Source organism: Onychostruthus taczanowskii, unplaced genomic scaffold (genome assembly GCF_017590055.1).
Source record: "Onychostruthus taczanowskii isolate IOZ18803 unplaced genomic scaffold, ASM1759005v1 scaffold15, whole genome shotgun sequence".
Classification (NCBI taxonomy): Eukaryota; Metazoa; Chordata; class Aves; order Passeriformes; family Passeridae; genus Onychostruthus; species Onychostruthus taczanowskii.
This window is the reverse complement of record NW_024498685.1, coordinates 13,074,823-13,095,318: the sequence shown is the minus strand read 5'-3', so window position 1 is coordinate 13,095,318 and position 20,496 is coordinate 13,074,823. Positions and strand designations below refer to the sequence as shown.

Below are 20,496 nucleotides of genomic sequence, written 5' to 3'. Positions count from 1 at the left end.
AGAAAACCTTGCACAAATTTATTATTTATTGTGGTTCGTTGCTTTATTAGTAATCTACAGTTAGGAAACAGCTAATGTTACTCAACAGTGTAACTTCTGCTCACTGGGAACAAAAGGGAGGAATGGAAAAGCCTGAATATATGGAGTCCAGCATTCCCTGCCAATACTATAGTCTTAAAAAAGAATACAGCACTTCAGTTCTACACAGGGTTTAAGGCACTCCCACACGGCCCCAGCACAGCGTCCCTCGCGTGCATGGTCTACACTAACAGTTTGTTTTGCTTTTGCCAAACGTTTCCAGAGAAGCCAGAATCAGCAATCTGCGGCCAGCAGAGGTCACTTCCATCAGCCTTTCTGCTCTGCACCCCAGCAGATACAGAGACAAGCACCCAACACATCAGAAAAAGCTTGCAGAGATTATGCTCTCTTCCCTGTATAAGCAAAAAGTATGGAGAAGGACGTTCTTCCTCACTAAATACACTTTTTTTATCTTGTTCATCTGCTCAGTTGCCATGAGGGCCTTTTAAGTTTTTCTCTTCCACAAAGCCACAGAATTACAGAACAACTCATCACTGACAGAACCTCAAAGACCAGGTGGTCAAATTTGCTTAAACAGGAACGAGTGAGATCAGCTTGCCTGTGGTCTTGTCCAGTGGAGTTGTTAAGGGGTGTGTTCAAAGGCCGGGATTTCTGCTACCTCTGAACAATCTTCTCAATTGCTGACTAACCTTGTTCTGGGGGAGGGGGGAAGTTTCCCAACATCTCATCAGAATTTCCAGTGCTGCAACTTCTGTCTCTTGTCTCTCATCCTTGGCAGCTGCAGGGCTGAGATGACTCTGCCTCCTCCATTGTTAAACCTCCCTATCAGATCACAGAGCACAGAAAAACCCTGCCCTCCTCCTCCTCCTCCCAAAACTGAAGGAACACATGCACTCAGCCTCTCCATGTTCTGGATTTGCTTCAGCACCCCAACCACCTTGGAGAGGTTCCACCAGATCCTCCCAGTACAACTGGGATGTGTTAAACCATTCTGCTTTTAAGCTACAGGTGCTGTTCATTATTTTTACCATCACTGTTTACACACCCAGTATTGTTCTATTACACATTGAGATGAATGAAAGAAAAAACACCATTAGTCAAAATCTGAAGACACCATTAACATGTTTGCTCTTCTGTTGTATGAGTCTCTACTAGTGATTTCTCACATTAGCTGTATCTTTCTTAATCACTAGTATGCTAGCAGGTTTCTTCTGTGACAGATTTTAAAATAATCACAGATATTTGCTTTGTTTAGATATCCCATTCCCACCCACCATGTAGATTCCACTGCTTTTATCAATAAAAAGTGACTTGCCTTAGTCTAAATAACAGATTCCCTTTAGCAAAGCTCCTAGTTATAAGCTTTAGTTTTAACTACTCTGAGTAATTTGGTTTCATGAACAAACACTTATCTACATAACATATCCCAACCCCAGAACCCTTAAAAATCACCTTCCAGCTCCACCTGTTATTAAAACTGACCAAATATTTTAGGCCTTTGTCTTCCAAGTTAGAAAGTTTCAGGTACCTTTTCAACACCTTTTTGCTTTAATGAAGGTATATCAAATACAGAGCTCCCAAATGCCACACAGACATCACAAGCCCCCCTCCCCATTTCAAACAAGGTCTAGCAATTTAGAAGGCATAGGTCCTATCCATGGAAGTCATACAGGCTATTTGCTGCTACACAGAAAATTTCCATGTGCCCATTATTTTTACTTTCTTCCCTTTTCTACACCCTTTTCATGATCCCTCCCCGTGTCTCCCTTCCCTCCCCAGTAATCTTGATTTTTTTTTTTTATGACATACAACCTCCCAACCAGTCACTAGCAAGTAAAAAAGTATTCCACTGGTCCTGAGCTGAAGCCCCCAGCCCCAAGAGCATTAAGAGCCACTAACTACATCTACTGTAACAGCACCTTAGGATCCCTGGAGGAAATTGTCAGCAGCTTTATCTGCAAAACCTGTTGCAAGTAATCCTAATTTTTCCACTGTAGCAGGCTCACAATAGATGCAATTATGGGACTGACGTCTTCTCCTTCCTCAGCTGATGCCTAGGCCAAAAAATGATCCCAAAAATAAAGCCTGTAAAACTGCACTGCGAAAGCAAAATTTACCCACGATGACAGCAAAATCGAATAATTAATTACAGTTAATTGTGCCACCACCTCACCTCCCCCTCAGTTTAAGCTATCCAAGTGCAGCTTTCTCAAAATCACACTTGGAAGTAGGTTTGGACACACAGGATGGCACAAAGCCCAACCACTTCTGCCGCAGACAGCGCTGTTACACGGATCAGTGGTCCCGACAGGAAGCTGCTTAGCCAAGGATGGCAAAGCACTGCACACACAGCACTCGTGCAACAGCTGCCTCACACCAGCTCAGCTCCAGAAATAACCCTGCCTTTCCCACAGCTGAAAGGTGCCAAAGGAAACTGCTTCCCAAACACTTGCAAGGAGGAGTTCAAGCTTCAAAGCTATTTCCAGTCACTACGAGTTTCTACACCCACAGGCAGCATTAGGTCTGTTCTCACACACCCCACAAACACTACAAGCAGACTTCTGAGAGGATGTGTGGTGCTTGCCCCACAGGGCAGAGTATGAGGGGTATTTAACAGCTCCCTGCGTTTACAGTCTGGTCTGAAGTGGGAAAGCAAGGAGAAAACATAACCCTGAACAAGTTCTGTGAAAGCATTTTGGGGCAGGGGAAAAGTGCATCCTCACACAGGTGCGTGTGTGTGTGTGTGTGTGTGTGGTTTCTCTGCTCCACAGGCACGAAATCCACTTAATTCTCTAAGAAGAGACAAAAACCCCCTGAAAATGATCAACCAAAAGCATGACAGTTTAGTTCACATTGCCAGTGCAGTGCAACATACCTCGATACAAAATCACAGGCCTCCAATTTTGCAGCCTAAGGAATGCAAATGCTTAGGTTTTGTGGTTTTTTATAAGCTATCCTGCCTTCTGGAGAAAAATATGTAAAATTGAACTGATCCCAGCAAAAGCTATCGTGACAAGTAGGGTTATTAATGACATAAGAAACCAGTAACAAGCTAATTTAGCTATTACTGTTTAAATGTTTGCTGGTTCGGGTTTAATAGCCTAAGTGTTTGCTAAGGGCTAACAGATTAACGTGGTATCAAAATTCTGTGTCAGAGGAAGTGGAACAAAAAAAGGCTGCCCATAGCACTTAAACCAAGTAGTAGCATATAGAATTTGGAAACTGAGAATGAAGTGAACTATGATTCTATAAGCTATTCAAAATCCTGGGCAAAAATGGGAAAATATATAAGTCAAATCCAGTTAAGCAACAACAGCTTAATATTTAAGATAAAATGCCCTTCTTCCTTCTAGAAACTCACTGCCCTAGCCATTCCTTCTCTAGTACCTGTTAAACAAAAATGTAACACACAATTTACATTTTTTGTTTCCTCTTCCGTGCCTCCAGAACCAGCGTATTTCAGGTGATCAGGTGCCTCCCAGTACCAAGAAATCTAGAATTATTTTCTGTCTCACTTAGCAAGTTCTGTCCCTCACTAAAGAGGTAAAGGCTGCAAAGAGAATCTGTGAAAGACCAGTGCCCAGCACAGCTCAAGTGTGTGTAGTTTTCTGTCGTCTTTCTTACACTGAGAAAATATCAGGAAGCTTTTCAGAGAATAGTCTGCAGTATATGTAACACCAAAGGCACTGACTTGGGCGGTCTCTTGACCTGCCCATTTCGAGATGAAGCAGAAAGATAAGTTTTACAGTCAGAGCTGTGGCTGCTACTAAGTCTCTGAAGACTTAACTGCAACACTGTGTCTGATGGAGCTTGCCAATTCACCCACTTTTTTGTTTCTCAGAATTTCACTAAGGGCACGAGGACAGGACACACAAGCAAATAAGATGTGTGCACAAGCACTCAGCCCAAGATGGGCTTGGACTACAGAAAAAGTGTGTGCACCTTTCAGTCTATGAAAGGGGCTTTTCAATCCTATACAACTTTCTATCTGCTTGGGATGACCTGACAGAGGGAAAGGTTCCTTAACGAAGGGAAGGTAAGTAATGGAAATTACACCTTTCTGCTTTCTCACCCCAAATCCATAAAGCCTACAAGTGGGAAAATAATCGTGTGTATAAGAGGAGAAAACAAAGTAAGAAAAACACAGACATCCTGCTAATAGAACAGAGACACTGAAACAGATTTTTAGCAAAGTTAAAGCAAGTTTCTCTGCCTTTTTCTCAGTCCCTTTCTCGCAGGCAGGGGATCTGTTTAAAGCCTGCCTGCCACTACCAAAGCAGAATGACACGGGCAGAACTGAAGCGCTTGTGGCATTCCCCTCCTGCCAGTGACAGACAGGTCTGGGTTTGCTCCCAAGCTGTAGGCAGGCTCCAGCTCCATTGTAATGGATCTATAGACCATGGCCTGATGAAGAACATTAGACATTTGAGTTTCAGAGAGTTCAGCTCAGGGGTCATCCCAAACAATAGAGCATCAAAAACAGTCACTGCTGGAGAGAGCCTGCATACACAATAGCAGTTTTTAAGAAGCTCCATTCAAAAGACTGACTAATTACTAAAATTTAGAACTGTTACAGCAAGCACAACATGATCTTCGAGCTTATGTTGGCCTTATTTTCAACCTAATCGAGCACCTGAATCAACTTGACGTAAAAAGCACAGGTCTACAGGCAAGAACCGAATGCCTCACTGAACCCACACCTCCTTTCACCAAGTCTGCAAACGCTGGCAGCGTCAGCCAAACACAGCAAGGCAGAACTGAAAACACAGAATCTTCTCAGAGGGGTCAGACTTTTTTTTTCCTCCTACAAATTTTCCCTCTACCAAGAGATCAACAGCTTTGAAACAATACTGACATTTAAAATATGTTCATTAAGCGAAACCATGCAAGCTTAAATAGAGGAATCATTACCTCAAAGGCATTGTTTCAGGTCTTATTTTTACCTCTACTTATTTTACCTGTGGCTAGAAATAATACGATCTTCATTATCAAGAACATTAAGGTATTTTTAGCAGCACTTTCATGTTAAAAGGTTAGTGCTTACACAATTAAATGCGTCTAGCTGGTTAATTCAGTTCAAACTCTACTTAAAAACAATCCTGAAACGAAAAAAAATACCTAAAAGCTTGTAAGAAGCTGCTAGTCATTTTCACTTCGCAGAAAACAAAAAGCATTTTTCAAGCACTTTACATTCTGGATCATTCTGTTCCTTTAAGGATCTGAGCAAAATTAAGCCACTGTCGGAGCTTTGTAAATGTGGATATTATCCACATAAGGAGAAAAACGAAATCTAAATTATTCACAATTTAAAATGCACAAAATTTAAACTACATATTATACACCCGGGCCCTAATTTTTGTGCACATTTAAATGTGAATAAAAATATAATGAGACTATGATTTAATGCATTAAATAAAATGGTATACTGCACATCACTGCTGACACACTCATGGCCCTCCAAGGAGATTGTTTTCCTCGCTACTGCAAGTAATTCCTTCTATTGAATTTAATGAACGAAATGCCCAAAATTCACTCTTTCCCTGATTTTGTTAATCTTTCAGAACAACAGAGAGCAAGAGTCAAGAAGGAATAACACCAAAAAACCTGAAAGAGCAGCAAAACAATTTCATTTTTCGTTTCCACCAAGTCCCATTAGCAACTGCCCCCTTGAAGCGAGAGCAGAGCCAGGCACCGAACACATGCACAGAAGCCCAATCAATTTGCTATTATACTTTTAATGTCTGCTAAACGTACTCCCCGTAGACCTTAACTGAAGGAACCTTCCCTGAGGCAAAAAGCAGCCCTAACAGATGGGCCTTACACCGTGCCCTCGAGGGTCAACAAGCAGCCCTTCAGGCTGATCAACAGGAGCTCATTTGGCTCAGAGCACCTCCACCGAGAGCCCGCTCATAGCGCCCAGATGTTCGGTGACCAAAGGACCCAGCTGAATTCAGCCGACACCAAACGATCCTGACAGATCCTAGATGGAAAATCCTCGTTTTGGAAAGCATCAAATTAAAAACCAACAGCAATTGCAGCGAGCACACACTGCAGGGTGGCTGATAGCAACGCTGCTGAGCAGCCATCCACACTACACCAGTGCAAGTTTTGAGAACAGTTTCTTCTGAAAGACACTGATAACCCAGCCATAAAACATCAAATCAGCAGATTGCCTCCGAAAACAAATGCTACAAACCTCACTGGAAGTGACTAGCAGGTTAAGGATTATAAAAACAAACAAATAAACCAAATAAAAATAAATACCCTGCTTCTTTTTTTCTCTTTACTAGTCAGTGAAATAGTCTGTCATTTCCCCTTACAGCTGCAGCTACATTGGTTCAACCCATGAGGGAAGCTCAAGAAAGAAAACCTGAACTGTTACAGAGAGATAAAACAACCTCAGAATAATGGGAACAATGTGAATGACAGTCACATCTCACAGCAACTTCAAGGGTTAAAACCTAGAAATCAACAGAAAAGCTTTTACCACCTGGAAGACTAAATCACAACTAGGTACTAATCCCAAAAGAAAACAAACAGCACCAACTGCAATCATTCCATTACAAACACCAAGTCAAAACAGAAACATTGAAAGAAAATAATAATGACATGCTTAGTGACATCCCCCAGCACCTCATTATTTTCATTTCACTACGAAAACTCGAGAGTGAAAACAAAAACTTCACAATTTTCCCCACTACTCCTATTACTTTCCAAGATAAGAGGTGGAAAATCGTGGTGTACAGCTCTGGCCAATGGACAAGTTCCACAAAAACAACAGCTTTTCAACACCACCAAATTCAAAGTAATTTGTGCTCGCTACTTCCTAATGCAATCAAGATCTAGCGAAGATAAATCCTCACAAAATCTCAAAATTATCAAATTATTAACCCTCAGCTCCCATCATTCAGGGGAGGATCTTTGCCTGTCCCATTTTAAAATCTCTCCATCAATTCCAAACAGAGGAGCCAAGGGTACAACAGATTATTAACAGGTTAGAGTAGTAACACTAGATTTTTAGCTCCTAAACAAAAGCAGAGGAAGAATAAATTTCCATGTTTTTGCACTAAGATTTAATTTTTGCTGACATTTTAGTGAGAATTAAGCAAACTTTAATGCCAATGTCTTTGTGAAGCTACTGTCAGAACGTGACATGGGTCAGCACACAATAAAATGCAGGGCTCGAGGAAATCACACACAGGTGGCCAAGGAGATTTCAATTCATTTTTTGGCTATATGTTATCCAAATGATCATGCCAATTTAAAAGTAATATTAAAAGAGGTCTTAAGAAAAACAGAGCTCCCAAAACATGAGCAATCACCATGAGCCAGCAAAGTTTGAGATTTGCCTGATTTTTGTTTTTGTTCCTCTGCCTATCTTTGGCAAATTTGGTATTTTATGATGCATCTACATTGGTAACAGACAAACTCCTACTAAATTCCAGTAATTTATCAATTTAATTCCTTAAACCAAACATTTATGTTTCACAAGCAAAACAGTTTGTCTTGCTTTAATGGATGTAGTTTGATTGTGGCATGAAAATACCATTATGCTTTAGAGCTCTCACAGTTCCTTTTCATTGAACCAGCAACCAGCCCAGAGAGAATCTTCAAAGGAGACAGAAAGCAACTCCAGCTACCTGCATATCTAAAGGGGTTTTTTTTTGGCTGATTTTGCTGAGAAAACAATTTAAATTTAAACCTTTATACAGAAAGTATGCAAAATAATTTCATGATATTGATCATTTGCTGAGTTCAGGAAATCCTACCACCAATAAGAACAAAATAGTGCATGTGGATAAACCACCACAAAAAAAAAAAAAACAAAACAACACAACAGAGCAAAGAGAGAACGCAGAACACTAAATGACTGCCAGAGAGAAAGATTACTCATGTGGCAGCAAGAAATCAAAAAAATAAGCCAGGACTACATGAAGTGAAAGTCCAGCACTGTGTTTTGAAGGCAGCGCCTTCTCTTGGCACATGGCACCCACAAACCCCAGCAGACAGACAGAACAACTGACTCCACAGCTCTGCACAGGCAAGCAGGCAAAGCAGGACAGGTAAAAATAAGGAAAAGCAACATTAAGGCAACATAAAAAAAAAAAAAAAGACCTTCACTTCCAGGGCTGCATGACTGAAGAAAGCACCCACTCACTTGGAAGCACTTGTGAATCACGTAAGGATTTTTCTGGAAATCAAACCTATCAAATCTATGCTTTACACTGATTATGTTATTCTAACAAAAACTTCTCAAAATGAACAGATTTAAAAAGTGTTCATAAATCAATCTTCAAAACAAGACTGCAAAATTCTGGATTAAATATATGTATTGTTATATGACTACTAAGCAAGGAACACAGCAGAGAATAAAATAGTCAAGGGAGAGAATTTTATACAGCATGACAAGTGCTAACACTAAAAACTTGTTTTTAAATTCTTTTTGAGGCAGCAGCTTATTTTAGAGTAAGGCTACGTCTAGATAAGGTATAAACACCTAGAAAAGGGAACACTGCAAACACTTCAGCCTGATAATATAAAACCAGGGAAGATAGGAAAGCTCTTTGAGATACAGAAATTGAAGGAACTTAAAATAACAAACATGCACAGGAAACAAAACAAGACTGAGAAAGTGTGTTATGATTCACCACCTCTAGAGCTGTTTCCACTCTCCTGGATCACTTAATTTGATTATTTAGATTGTTATTCCTAGAATATTTGGGCTCATAATAGTTGCATAACAGAAACCCAGGGCATCACAGGATTTGCAGCACAAAGAGCAACTGGAAGGACAAGGAGGAAATTTGGAATGCCAAAATATCCGAGGAGCAGTGCAAAAATAAGAGCAGGTTAAACATATGTGCCTTGTGATATGACAGCACAAAGGTGACATTCTGCAAAAGGATTACACAAATCAAGAAACTGTACTCGACTCTGCCTTAAAGATACAAATAAAACTGCCTTTCATTTCTGGGAACCATGTCATCTTCAACTCAATAATCTCCCTGAAAAGTTAAGAGAACAGCAACAAGTGGTTCACAATTTTCAGTCTTTACTGATAAAGGAGTGTGTTTACTAGCAGAGCTCAGGACAAGCAGAGAAAAAGAGAAAAACACTCACTAAAGAACCACCAGAAATAATTTGTTCTTTTAACAGTGCTTCCCACTTTGAGAACCACTATGAAATTGTCTAATCAGCACTGAAAGACAACAGCCTTCAGGTGTGGTGTCAAGGGAATTTCACCTGCTGTAGGTATTGCCCTGCCATTCCCTCAAGCTCAGGATGCCTCCTCTCACCCCAGAACACAGAAAACAAATGGAACATAAAATGACCAAAGAAAGATGCAAACTTACAGAGCAGATCTAAAAAAAATCCTTCCAGTTTCAGTTATCATGTTAAATTAAACTTAAAACAGAAAAAAATACACAGCTGGGATAGCACTGTAGAAAGTAGCAGCCTTGTCTGTTTCTACCTCAGTGAATACTTGCTCCTTCAAGTAGTAACCATGCATCAAAAGCAAAGAAACCAGCAAAGCACAACTCCACTGACTGGCTTAATTCATGACAAAAAGGTCATAAATGAAGGTTTGACTCCTGTTCTGTGGGACACTGAATTAACTCCTACTTGTACCAACTGTCTAAGCTGTAACTTGGCATTCAAGTCAAGCTAAGGAAGCCTACTTAAAGACATGCCAAAAGGAGTTTTATTTCAAAGGAAAAAGAAATATTTACATTTCTTTGTTTGCACACATTGATAATATTTTCTTTGCATTTTTAAGATTTTTTTTTTTCATTTGGAACCTAAGTCATTACAACAGCACAATAAACTTAAATGCTCAAAATGAGGACTTTACTGCAATTTTACAGGGGAACTAGTAATTTACCAAAAGGCTACATGGAATGACATTAATAGTAAGTGGAAATTCTTTATGCTAGGTTCTTATTTAGGCATATTTAATAAATCATAATACCACTGCATGAGCAGATAGTAAGTTTTTCACAAGTCTCAAGTCAAACCACCAAGGTGCAGTTTTCTCCCTCTGACATTACACAAGCTGTTTGAATTACAGCACTCCTCTAAGCTACACCAGGATGACAACAGGACTTTCCAAATCATAAATCTTTTGCTTTTCTCTGTCAAATATCTTGGCATATACCTTAAGTAACCTCTATCAAATAAAGAAAGTATTCATTAAACATTAGCAACAGAAGTTCAGCAACATTTAAGAATGTAAATTCTAGTACAGAGAAGAAAATTAGATATGGGAAAAGAAATCCCAGGTCTTTCTTGCTTTACATTTTACCATGCTTAAGGGGGGAAAAAAGTACTTCAGCATCTCAAAAGGCTTCAAAAATTTTCCCCAGTTCTTTGTTGTTTTTGAATGCTGCAAAACCACAATTGTAATCACTATCTTTGTGTATCACAAAAGCAAGGATAAGCAGCAAGCACAACAAGGAATATTTATTTCATTTTCTAAAACAAACATTTTTTGAACAACCCCAGACAGAAAGCACACAGTTATAAAAAAGAATCACTTACACGGATAGAGAACCAAAGAAATCTCTACCTCAGGGAATCTTACAAAATACCACTTTGTATTTTTGCAAGTCATGCCACTGTATTTTTTTAACAGCAACGGGGAGAGTGGATAAAACTCACTGCTCATACAAAGAAGTTCCTTACCCTCTTCTGCTCTGTCTCCTGCACAACTTCACTGGAGATTACATTCCCACCTGTCTCAATGACTCCCTGCAATTACTTGGCTACTTTACAGCAGAGACCAATTTTTCACTTTCTTTGGGTTAAGTTCTCTTTTCCCCCCTCAGGCTATTAGACATATCTCATTCCCTCTCATCCCAGAAGTTTTCTGTGTGCATCTCACATCATCCCCTTGCCAGAAACCTCTATTCTTGTCTCGAAAGCTCCATCTGCTTCTCATCTCCCTGCTCTGCCGTGCACCGCTTTGCCAGCCAACACCAGACTGCTCTACAACCAGCCCAAGGCAAGGGGTTCTAGGTGGATTTCCACACTGCTCTCCCTGCTGCTCATTCCCCCACCGTTCCTCTCCAGCTGGGCAGGGGTTTTAAAAAAACATGTAAATATATGAAAGGAAATAGAAAGCTGTGGAAAGGTCTGAGCACGAGTGGTATGGTGGAACATTTCCACTGCATCATCCAAAAGAGTTGGATTTATTTGTGACCAGCTCCAGAACATGATGTCACATCTCTGCTGTTCAGGCTGCGTGTGACACCCTGTTTAACTTCACTGCAAAGTGAAACAGGGAAAGGGAAAAAAAAGAGGGGGGGGGAAGGAAAAATCAAGACAGTTTTTTTCCATTACTGCCTAGGCAATTCCCTGAAAAAACCCAACTATTAAACCTTGTATTTAGAAGTTACCAGACTTGATGATGTCACAAACTTAACAAAAAATGCACACAGACCGGTGTGGACGTTCAAATCCTACAAAAAAGCAAAACTAATTCTGTCTTACACTGAATAGGAAAATGTTTTTCTCAAATTCTATGAAGTATATTTACATCTTACTACAATAACTATAACAGCTCATTATACCAAGCTCTTTCATCTAGTTCACAAAAAGACCTCATGTTAACCACTCAATTATACCAACCAACAGCTTCAGTAATAAAGATACTCACCATACAAAATATCTGGGCTGTTTTGTCTACCCATCAAAAGCTATTTTCTCCCGTGCCAGAAAGGCCTGAACATAACCATTACAGAAACAAGGGGTTTATTTTGCAATTTGAAAGCAAATAACTACAGCAACAATAAATGCAGTTAGAAATACAGCAAATACAATTTTCAGCAGAATTTCTGAAACTCGGGTAAACCTCTGTGTAGTTCACATGGCAATATTACACACACTCAAAAAAAAAATATTTAACGACTTAACCACCTTGCCATAAGTGCTAATGAATGATTCTTCACTTCCTGCATAGGAACAAGTGAGACTATGCAGCAGAGAGAGGCCTGAAGCACTTTTTAATCTGGTCACATGGATCTATGAAACACACCTATTAGTACCACATGTCCTCAGGATTGTGTTTTAAATTTACTGGTCTGCCTTCATAAATGTCACTCATACAACTTGAGTGCCACTGCCAAGCCAATCTTCAAAGTTCTTCACTTTTAAGATTTTAAAAAATAGACAAAATAAAGCTTAGAATTAAAACTAGTCTTTTTAAATCAGCATACGTCTTAAAGGTTGACAAGGCCTTCATTTTACATGAGATTTAAAAAAACTCAGGCTAGAGCCTGGAATTTTCATGTCTAAACCTCTTATCTTTCAACCCATTAGTTCCACACTGTCATTTCACTCAGTAAAATGAAAAAACATCATAATCTGAAGCACAGGAAAGTTTACTACTGAAAAACTTATCTGACATGTGTTTTCAAAACTGCTCATCTATTAAATAGGAACAGAATAATAACATTTCTAGAAGTATTTTGCAAGTCTTATGTGGTTAAGAGCAAAAACTGTCATTGAGTATTATTAAGTACTCCTTGAGTCAGGGCCCCACAATAACTGACTCGTTGGTGAGTAACAAAAAACATGAAAAGGTTGTCCCCTCCCAAAAAATCCCAAACAAACAAACAAAACAAAAGAAAATAAAGCCTTGCAAGTTTCATGAAAATTGCCTGTAAGATGGGCATTATTTAGTGCTGTGCCTAAGGGAAAGATTACCACATAGTTCCAAAGACAACCTGTTACACTTGGCCCAGGAGCACATCAATCAGCTCACGCAGCAGACAGCTGATCCTGCAGCTCAAACGCACCTTTTCCATGCTCACTGCCCAGCCAGGAGGAGGGAGCAAAGGATAAACTGCTAAGAGGAGTAAAGATAATGTGAGAATGGTAAAGCAGAGGTAGCTTCCAGGTGACAGCACGAAGACACAAGACAAATTCACAGGGTGAACAAAAAGCTCTTCATACAGATTTGCTACTCGAATTTCTGCTCAACAACTTCCAACTGCGAGACCTACCACTGCTTTCTAAATCAAACAAAATCTGACGATGAAACTATTTCAGATTTAAATATATTTCCATAATAAGTGTTCCAGTAAACAATATTTAAATTATTTCAGTAAACTAAGTGTTTGTAAGAAAATATCATAATTCAGCAGTAACAACAGCAGGGAGCTGCAGATGCATCTCCATCACGCTCAGCTCAGCTGGTTTATAACCAAATCCACGCATTTGCTTAGGTCCAGCTTCAGTGTTTATAGTTAACTGAACCATTATTTTTTCTTTTCAAGTCCTGTCAAACGTTTCTCAGCACTGCAGCAAGACTAGCAGCTCCAGAGGAACACATCCATCCTTTCAGCACGGGTCTCAAGTTGGGGAGAGGCACAAGAAAATGAGCAGCATTCACGTGCTGATAAATAGTCTTTGTTCCAACTGTAAATCCAGAGGATCACTAGGCTCGAATGCAGACTATTATTACTCAGCCAGCTGATCTGAGCTTGCTCACAAAAGTCACAGACAAACTCCTGCACAAGAGTGGGAACTTAGCACAATTCCCAGGGAAAAAAAATGGAACTAGTACAGATCAACGAGATACCTGCCAGTCCCAGAGTTACTGCACTCAACTCTCCTGCTGTGCTGAAAATGCCACCTTGGTTATTTATCCCAGGCGTCAGTCTGGGCTTTGCTTTTTCCTTTCTGGGTTTTTTGGGAGGGAAGATAAGCATGTTGTAACAAAGTACAAATTTATCTATCCACCTGCAGGCATGGAAATGGAGGGTTAAAATTCACCCTCAATTTCAGGGCATCGATAGTCACCTCTATATTTATTTCTCATGTTATTATAAATACTGACCAATTTCCTACAAATTATTTTTTTCTATCAACAGATACTCTCAAAACACAATAAAATATTAAAAATAAAAGTTGTTGAACAGTAGCTCTATTTTGACCATATGCAAGACTTTCCTCCTCATCTGCTTCATTTGTATTTGATATAAAGGAAAAGTCAGAGATAACACAACGTGGAGAACGATAAAGAACATGCACAAGGAAATGGGAATTTGATCACTCATGGAATTCAGGTCTTCTTACCACACCCTTTAATTCATTCAAATTTTCTAAAGAGGAAGCAAGAAAAAAAATCCCAAGCCCAGGGGCATGATGTGAATGTTACCAAACCTGCTGACAGCAGGAGAGTCTTTACTGAGAACACTCTCCTACCAGCTTCCTCTGGCTAAACCCAGGTTCTGAACAGTCAAGCCTGTTAGTTCCATCTCTTCCCTTTTCTCTCTACTCCCTCCCCAGGGAATCTTACTTTACAACACGCTGAGAGTCAGACACCGAGTTCCTCAGGACTTCGGAGACACAGGGAGTCAGCAAAGGTCATGAAGTACTGTACAATAAACTACCCCATAAAAAACAACACTTAAACAACAACAAAATATCGTTCTCTAACAGTCACAGAACCTACATTTTAATTCAGAGGTGACCAAATCAACGAATTATTTATTCTTTCGGGATTTCAATATATTCAGTCTAAACTGCTTCCAGCTCTTCCTTGGTATTTCACTATTCCAATTTACACACTCTAACTCTTCAGCACATCCCCACCTTCTGCAACACTCTGCTCGTCTGTGTGATCATCTGAAAGGCACAGGATTATGCTGTGGCTGCCTTCCAAGCAGCAGCAATCGTTTGGATCGCAACGTCAAGCGAGCAACTTGCTGGACTACGTGTGACAAAAATAATAAAGCGTTCTAACACGCTGCGGCAAAGAGTGCGCACCAAACGAAATTTTCCAACCCCAGGAAGGACAGATTGCACTCTCGGTAGCATTGCTCTCCTCCCACCAACTCAACAAGCAGGCCTTGGAATTACAGCACAAAACACACTCTCAACACCCCAGGTTTCCATCCTGGCAGGTCAAGAGAAAACTTTGCAAAGATTAAAAACAAGGCACAGTCCTTATTTAAAGCACTAAACACAAAGAGTCCCACTCCTGGTGGTAACGGGAAGGAGCAAGAACCCACGCACGTGGATTTTACCACCTACAGCAAGAGGAGCACGAGAACAATGACAGAGAAAGAAAGTAGCAACCAGCTCTGGAGGGCACGGCGAAATGACGCTGCTTCCAGAAAACCCCTGCAAGTTATTTCTGTTATTTCCTCAACCTGCCACGCACTTGGATAAGATCAGGATTAGATTTAGACTTTCACTCTATGAAAAACAAGAAACTGTGATCTTAAAGCTCCTTTATGTACCTGGTGTTTTTCCAGAAGTCTACTCCCATACTTAGTCAATTGCACGGAAAATCTCAGCTTTTGAAAAAAACAGAAAACAAACAAACCTACAAACAAACCCAAACATCCACACCCCTTTTCCACTCGCACAAGTTTAGAAGAAAGAAAATGTGACTTCTATGAGTCTCAGAAGTCTGACGGAAACCAAAGCCCTGAATTTTTTTCTGTCTCCTTAAGACTTTTAGGCCAATTACATGGTTTTGGGGAACTGACTCACGAGGGGTTTGCTGGGCTGGTTTTAATCTTCGAGGTTAGGTCTAGTCATGCCCCGTTTTCATTCTGAAATAAGGGTACTTGTACACTTACAAAGATTTTGATCTAACATATATATATTCAAAGTACATTTCTGGACCGAACCACGTAATTCTCCACATTTAACAGCGAAACTACCTTAAGAAAATACAAATAAAATTCTAATTGTTACTTAAGTGTAACTCTAGCAGGGAAGTCTGATACATTTTCTGCTAAACATACAGAAAAATCGTACAAGTTTCTTAAACTGTTTGAAGGGATTAATTAGCAAGAGGCACACAGCATTTTCACACTCTTTTGACGTCCTTTTCCCACCCTATTTTCAGTTTTTCAAGTAAACTGTTGCATACAACATCCAAGAGAGCTACTACATAAGCTGTGTTCTTTGAAACGCTTGACTCAGTAGGCTGAAACAGACCTGAATGGTCGAATTCAACCATGTGTGAGAACTCGGTTGCGCCTTTTCACCAGAACCGAGCTAGAATCTTGGTAAAATGTGCAGCTTTAACATACAGTACGAAAGCTCAAGAACTCATCCTTACAGATTCTGAAATCCACAATTACAGAACTCATTCAAAGACGACTCCGAGCCCCACTTCACACCGTGCACGATTATTACTTGTGCACACGCAATGCAGGAAAAGCTAGTCTCCTTTTTATTTTAGCAAACTCGGGTTTTCCCCCTCATGTTTTAAGAGGCTTTCACTCGGTTTTCTCCCTCTAGAGCAGAGCCCCTGTTGCGGGCGCAGGTAAAACCGCATCCAGAGATGCATTTCCCATCCCGAATCTTCAGCACACCCCACCTGCGCTTTGCCGCAAGACACAGCCCTGAAGAACCCCGAAAGCACCATGTGAGAAAAATCCGCAGCTTCCGAGGAAAGAGGCCCCGGAGGAGGAGGAGGAGGAGGCGGCAGCGCCCGGCGGGGCCGCTCGGGGCTCTCACGGATCGGCGGCGACGGCCGGGGATCGCCCCCTCCTCCGCGACCAGGGCCGGGCAGCCGGGGGGGCTCCGAGGAGCAGGGGCCCGGCACAAGTTGGCCGGGGAAACCTGTGGCTGCCGTGACAGCCCCGCGGCCGGGAGCGGGGCGGCGCCCGGGCAGCGGGGGCTGCCGAGGCGGGGACGCGGCCGGGCAGGGCCGGACACTGACCTGTCCTCCGAGTCCATGCGGCTGAGGGGCTCCCCGTCCGAGGACATCTCCAGGCTGCCCCGGCGGCCCCCCGACGTGGCGCTGCCGCAGCTGCTGCCGCCGCCCGTGCCGGGGCCGGTGCCGTATCCCTCGTCGCCGCCGCTGGACACGCTGCTGGAGCTGCTGCCGCCCCCGCCGCCGCCGCGGCCCGGCCCGTCCTCCTGGCTGCCCCGGGGGCCCTTGGGCTCCTCCTTGGCGTCGGCCTCGCTGCCGCCGCCGGGGCTCGGCGAGCGGGTCTCGTCGCTGCAGCAGCCGCTGCTCGTGCTGCTGCTGCTGCTGCCCACCAGGCTGCTCTCCTCCTCCTCGCCGCCCTCCTCCTCCTCTTCCTCCTCCTCGTCCTCGTCCTCCCCGTCCCCGGCCTGGCTGGCGCTCTCCGGGCTCGGCTCCGACATGCTCTCCGCCTCGCCGTTCAGCAGCAGCAGCGGCTCCGGCTCCGCCGCGGCCGAGGACGAAGGCGGCGGCGGCGGCGACGACGACGACGAGGATCCGGCCCCACCGGCTGCGGCCGCCGCCACCTCCGCCTCCTCCTCCTCCTCGGCGGGCGCCGCCTGCCCGGGAAGGCGCCGCTGGGGCTCCGCCATGTCGCTGCAGCGAGCGGCCGCCATGGCGCCTGCGAGTCGCTGCCGCGCGCGCGGGGCCGGCCGCGGGCGTGCGCACCTTCGCCCTCCTCGCGCACCCGCACCGCCGGGGAGGGGCGGGGCGGGGCCCGGCTCGTGCCGCCGCCGCCGCACGCGCTACGGAGCGCGCCGGGGGACAAACAACGCGGGGAGGGCGGAGCGGCGGCGGCCGCCGCCCCCGGCGCGAAGGGGCGGTGGCGGGGGAGCCGTGGGATCCTGGCTGGAGTCTGCCGGGGATCCCAGCGTGAATCCTCCAGGGATCCCGGCTGGAATCCCCCGGGAATCCCGGTTCGAATCCCCCAGGCATCCCCGCTGGAATGGCGTGATCCCAATCCGCGGTTCCATGGACAGCGGGGAGTGCCGGGAGCCGGTCCCCGCGCCTCGCTCCAGGACAAATCCCCGCGGCACCAGTGTCCCACAGCGGGGCGGGGACATTCCCAGCTGGCGCTGGAGAAGGAGCAGAGCCGGAGCAGGGTGGCCCCGGCGGAGGGCGGGGCAGGCAGGGCTCCGCTGGCACCGGGCACTGCGGGTCCCCTCACGGGCACGCAGGATCCCCTCACGGGCACACTGGTCCCCTCACAGGCACTGCAGGTAGGCGGAGGGCGGGGCAGGCAGGGCTCCGCTGGCACCGGGCACGGCGGATCCCCTCACGGACACGGCGGGTCCCCTCACGGACACCGCGGGTCCCCTCACGGGCACGCAGGATCCTCTCACGGGCACAGCGGGTCCCCTCACGGGCACACAGGATCCCCTCACGGGCACAGCGGGTCCCCTCACAGGCACCGCGGGTCCCCTCACGGGCACGCAGGATCCCCTCACGGGCACTGCGGGTCCCCTCACGGGCACACTGGATCCCCTCACAGGCACTGCAGGTCCCCTCACGGGCACGCAGGATCCCCTCACGGGCACCGCGGGTCCCCTCACGGGCACGGCGGCGGGGAAGCGGGACACGGAGCACAGGGAACGGGAGAAGCGAGGCTCCTCGGGAAGAGCTGCAGGGCGCGGGGGAGCCAGCCGGGCAGGAGTGGCACTGCTCGGCTCGGCCGAGGCAGGAAGGAGACGGGGAAAGCGATCCAGCGCCGCTGGAAAAGGAGTGAAAAACACCGCGTTGTGCAGGGAGGAGAGAGAATGGACCAGAACAAACTGGCCTGAGATCTCTCTTGGCAGGGAAGAGGCTTCCCGGCTGCGGGGAGAAGCTGTGTGACCAAAGGGGACTAGGAAATATCAGAGAATGGCTTGGATTGGAAGGAACTTCAAAGATAATCTCATTCCAAACCCCTGCCCAGCAGGGACACCTTCCACCAGAGCAGGTTCCTCAGAGTCCCACCAGCCTGGCCTTGGACACTTCCAGGGATGGGGCTTCTCTGGGCACCCTGTGCCAGGGCCTCACCACCTTCACAGGAAAGAATTTTTTCCTAATACCCAGTCTAAACCTATGGATGTGTAAAAGGGGAGAGGTGAAATCTCAGCAGGTTGACTGTCAATCACATAGAAGCCTTTAGAGCAGAGTTGGAAAATTAAGGTCATTTTATGAGCATGTGAAATGGGATAAAGTTTACTGTAAAGTACATAGGATGGGGATTGGCAGTAGAACAGAAAGGCAGAATCTGAACACAGAGATATAATCAGGTAGATTGACAAAGTATTGGAGAGATGAGAAGGGTAATGAAAGCTATTCAATCAAAGGTAAATAAACCAAAGGTAATGAAATGCTGTTCCATGTGAATTTTAAATATCCTACATCTGTCAGTCTTTAGCCAATGCTTACAGAGCTTGCCACATTTAAAACAAAAATCATGAAGCCGTGGTAGTTAAGTTTAAAAACAAACACAGAACCACAGCTCAGTCCAGAAAAGCATTGTGCCTTCTGCACATGAGGAAGAACATCACCAACTCAAGTTACAGCAGGTTTATCTGGCACCTCCACAGAGATCCTGGATTCCAGGAGAAGTTAACTGCGTAGGATTAAAATCTGGAGAAGGTGCTCCCAAGACCTGCATTTGCATAGCTGGAGATGGCTCCCAGCCCATCAACAGATGTAGCTGTGAGCAGCAACAAGAACAAGCTGTGGTGTAGCAGCCAAAATAGAGAGCCACAGCGCTGAAACAGCAGCAGGGGGTTGGGGACTCAACACCGGATTAATCTTTGAAAACAAACCAGTAACATATTTAGCCTGCAGAGGAGCATAAGCAAATTTTGGAAACCAACAACAATGAAAAAGTGATGATAATTCCTCAGATTTCTAAGAACCCAGCCTCAGCTAGAAAGCAGAAATGCTAAGAATGCTTTAAAAAAATCCAGAGGGAGGGGAAAAAAGACAAGAACAGCTGCAATGCTGCTTCTCGTCTTTGCAAGACGTGCATTGCAGGTCTCCTAACTCCGCCAAAGCAGTCACCAAACCCGGAGTTTCTGTACCCTGCCCTGCCTTTCCTCCTGCTAACAGCGTGTGCTGTGCTTCGCTCCCCGTGGAGGAGGGCGGCGGGCTCCGGGTGGGTGTTGCAGTCTAGTCAAACACCGAGTGTGACGTTTCAAAAACAACCCAGCCTCTGATTCAGCCCAGAAACGGCAGTAGCTGAAATAATTCCTGTGTCTCTAGTACGCACTGATGCCCTTCTGCAGTTCTGTGCTGCAGCAAGGGAGGTATCGAGTCATGAGAAACCAAAAAGATATGAAGGGCTTCGGTAAAAAAAACACCTTTCACGAACGATGCTTATGAGATAAAGGGTAGAAAAGTCATCACAAAGAACTCCGTGTACCCTGATGTCAATAGTCAATAGTCCTGATCGGCTCCGCTGTGTGCTCAAATATCTTTTTTTTTTTGTTCCTCCCCCAGGTCTCTCTGGGTTTCCTGAGGTGCTGTGTGCACGCAAAGGCTCCCTGTGTTTGGCACTGAAAGCGAGCAGGGTGATTCGACCTCCCACTTTCCGCTCTCCTAAGCAGGGCGGTAGAGACGCCAGCTCGTTAGGTAATCTGTGTATTCAGGGAGGCTCAGGGAAGGAAACCTCGGGACTTTTCTATTGCCTGGTGGAAATCACTTGGCATTTAAGCAAGAGCTCGGTACCAACGGGGTCACTGCTGCAGCAGGCAGGCATCAAAGGAAAACTCCGTGGTAAT

At 44.5% G+C, this 20,496-nt stretch overlaps 1 protein-coding gene across 3 annotated transcripts in view; it reads right to left on the bottom strand.

Annotated features, from left to right (window-relative positions):
- Window positions 1-17,399, bottom strand: part of AEBP2 (AE binding protein 2) — a 42,888-nt gene extending 25,489 nt beyond the window's left edge. For all 3 annotated transcript variants that reach the window (XM_041398692.1, XM_041398690.1, XM_041398691.1), the window contains exon 1: window positions 16,727-17,399. In XM_041398692.1, coding sequence (XP_041254626.1) covers window positions 16,727-17,370 — 644 coding nt within the window. In that variant the 5' untranslated portion in view covers window positions 17,371-17,399. The remainder of the gene's footprint in view (window positions 1-16,726) is intronic.
- Between the last annotated feature and the right edge of the window lie 3,097 nt (window positions 17,400-20,496).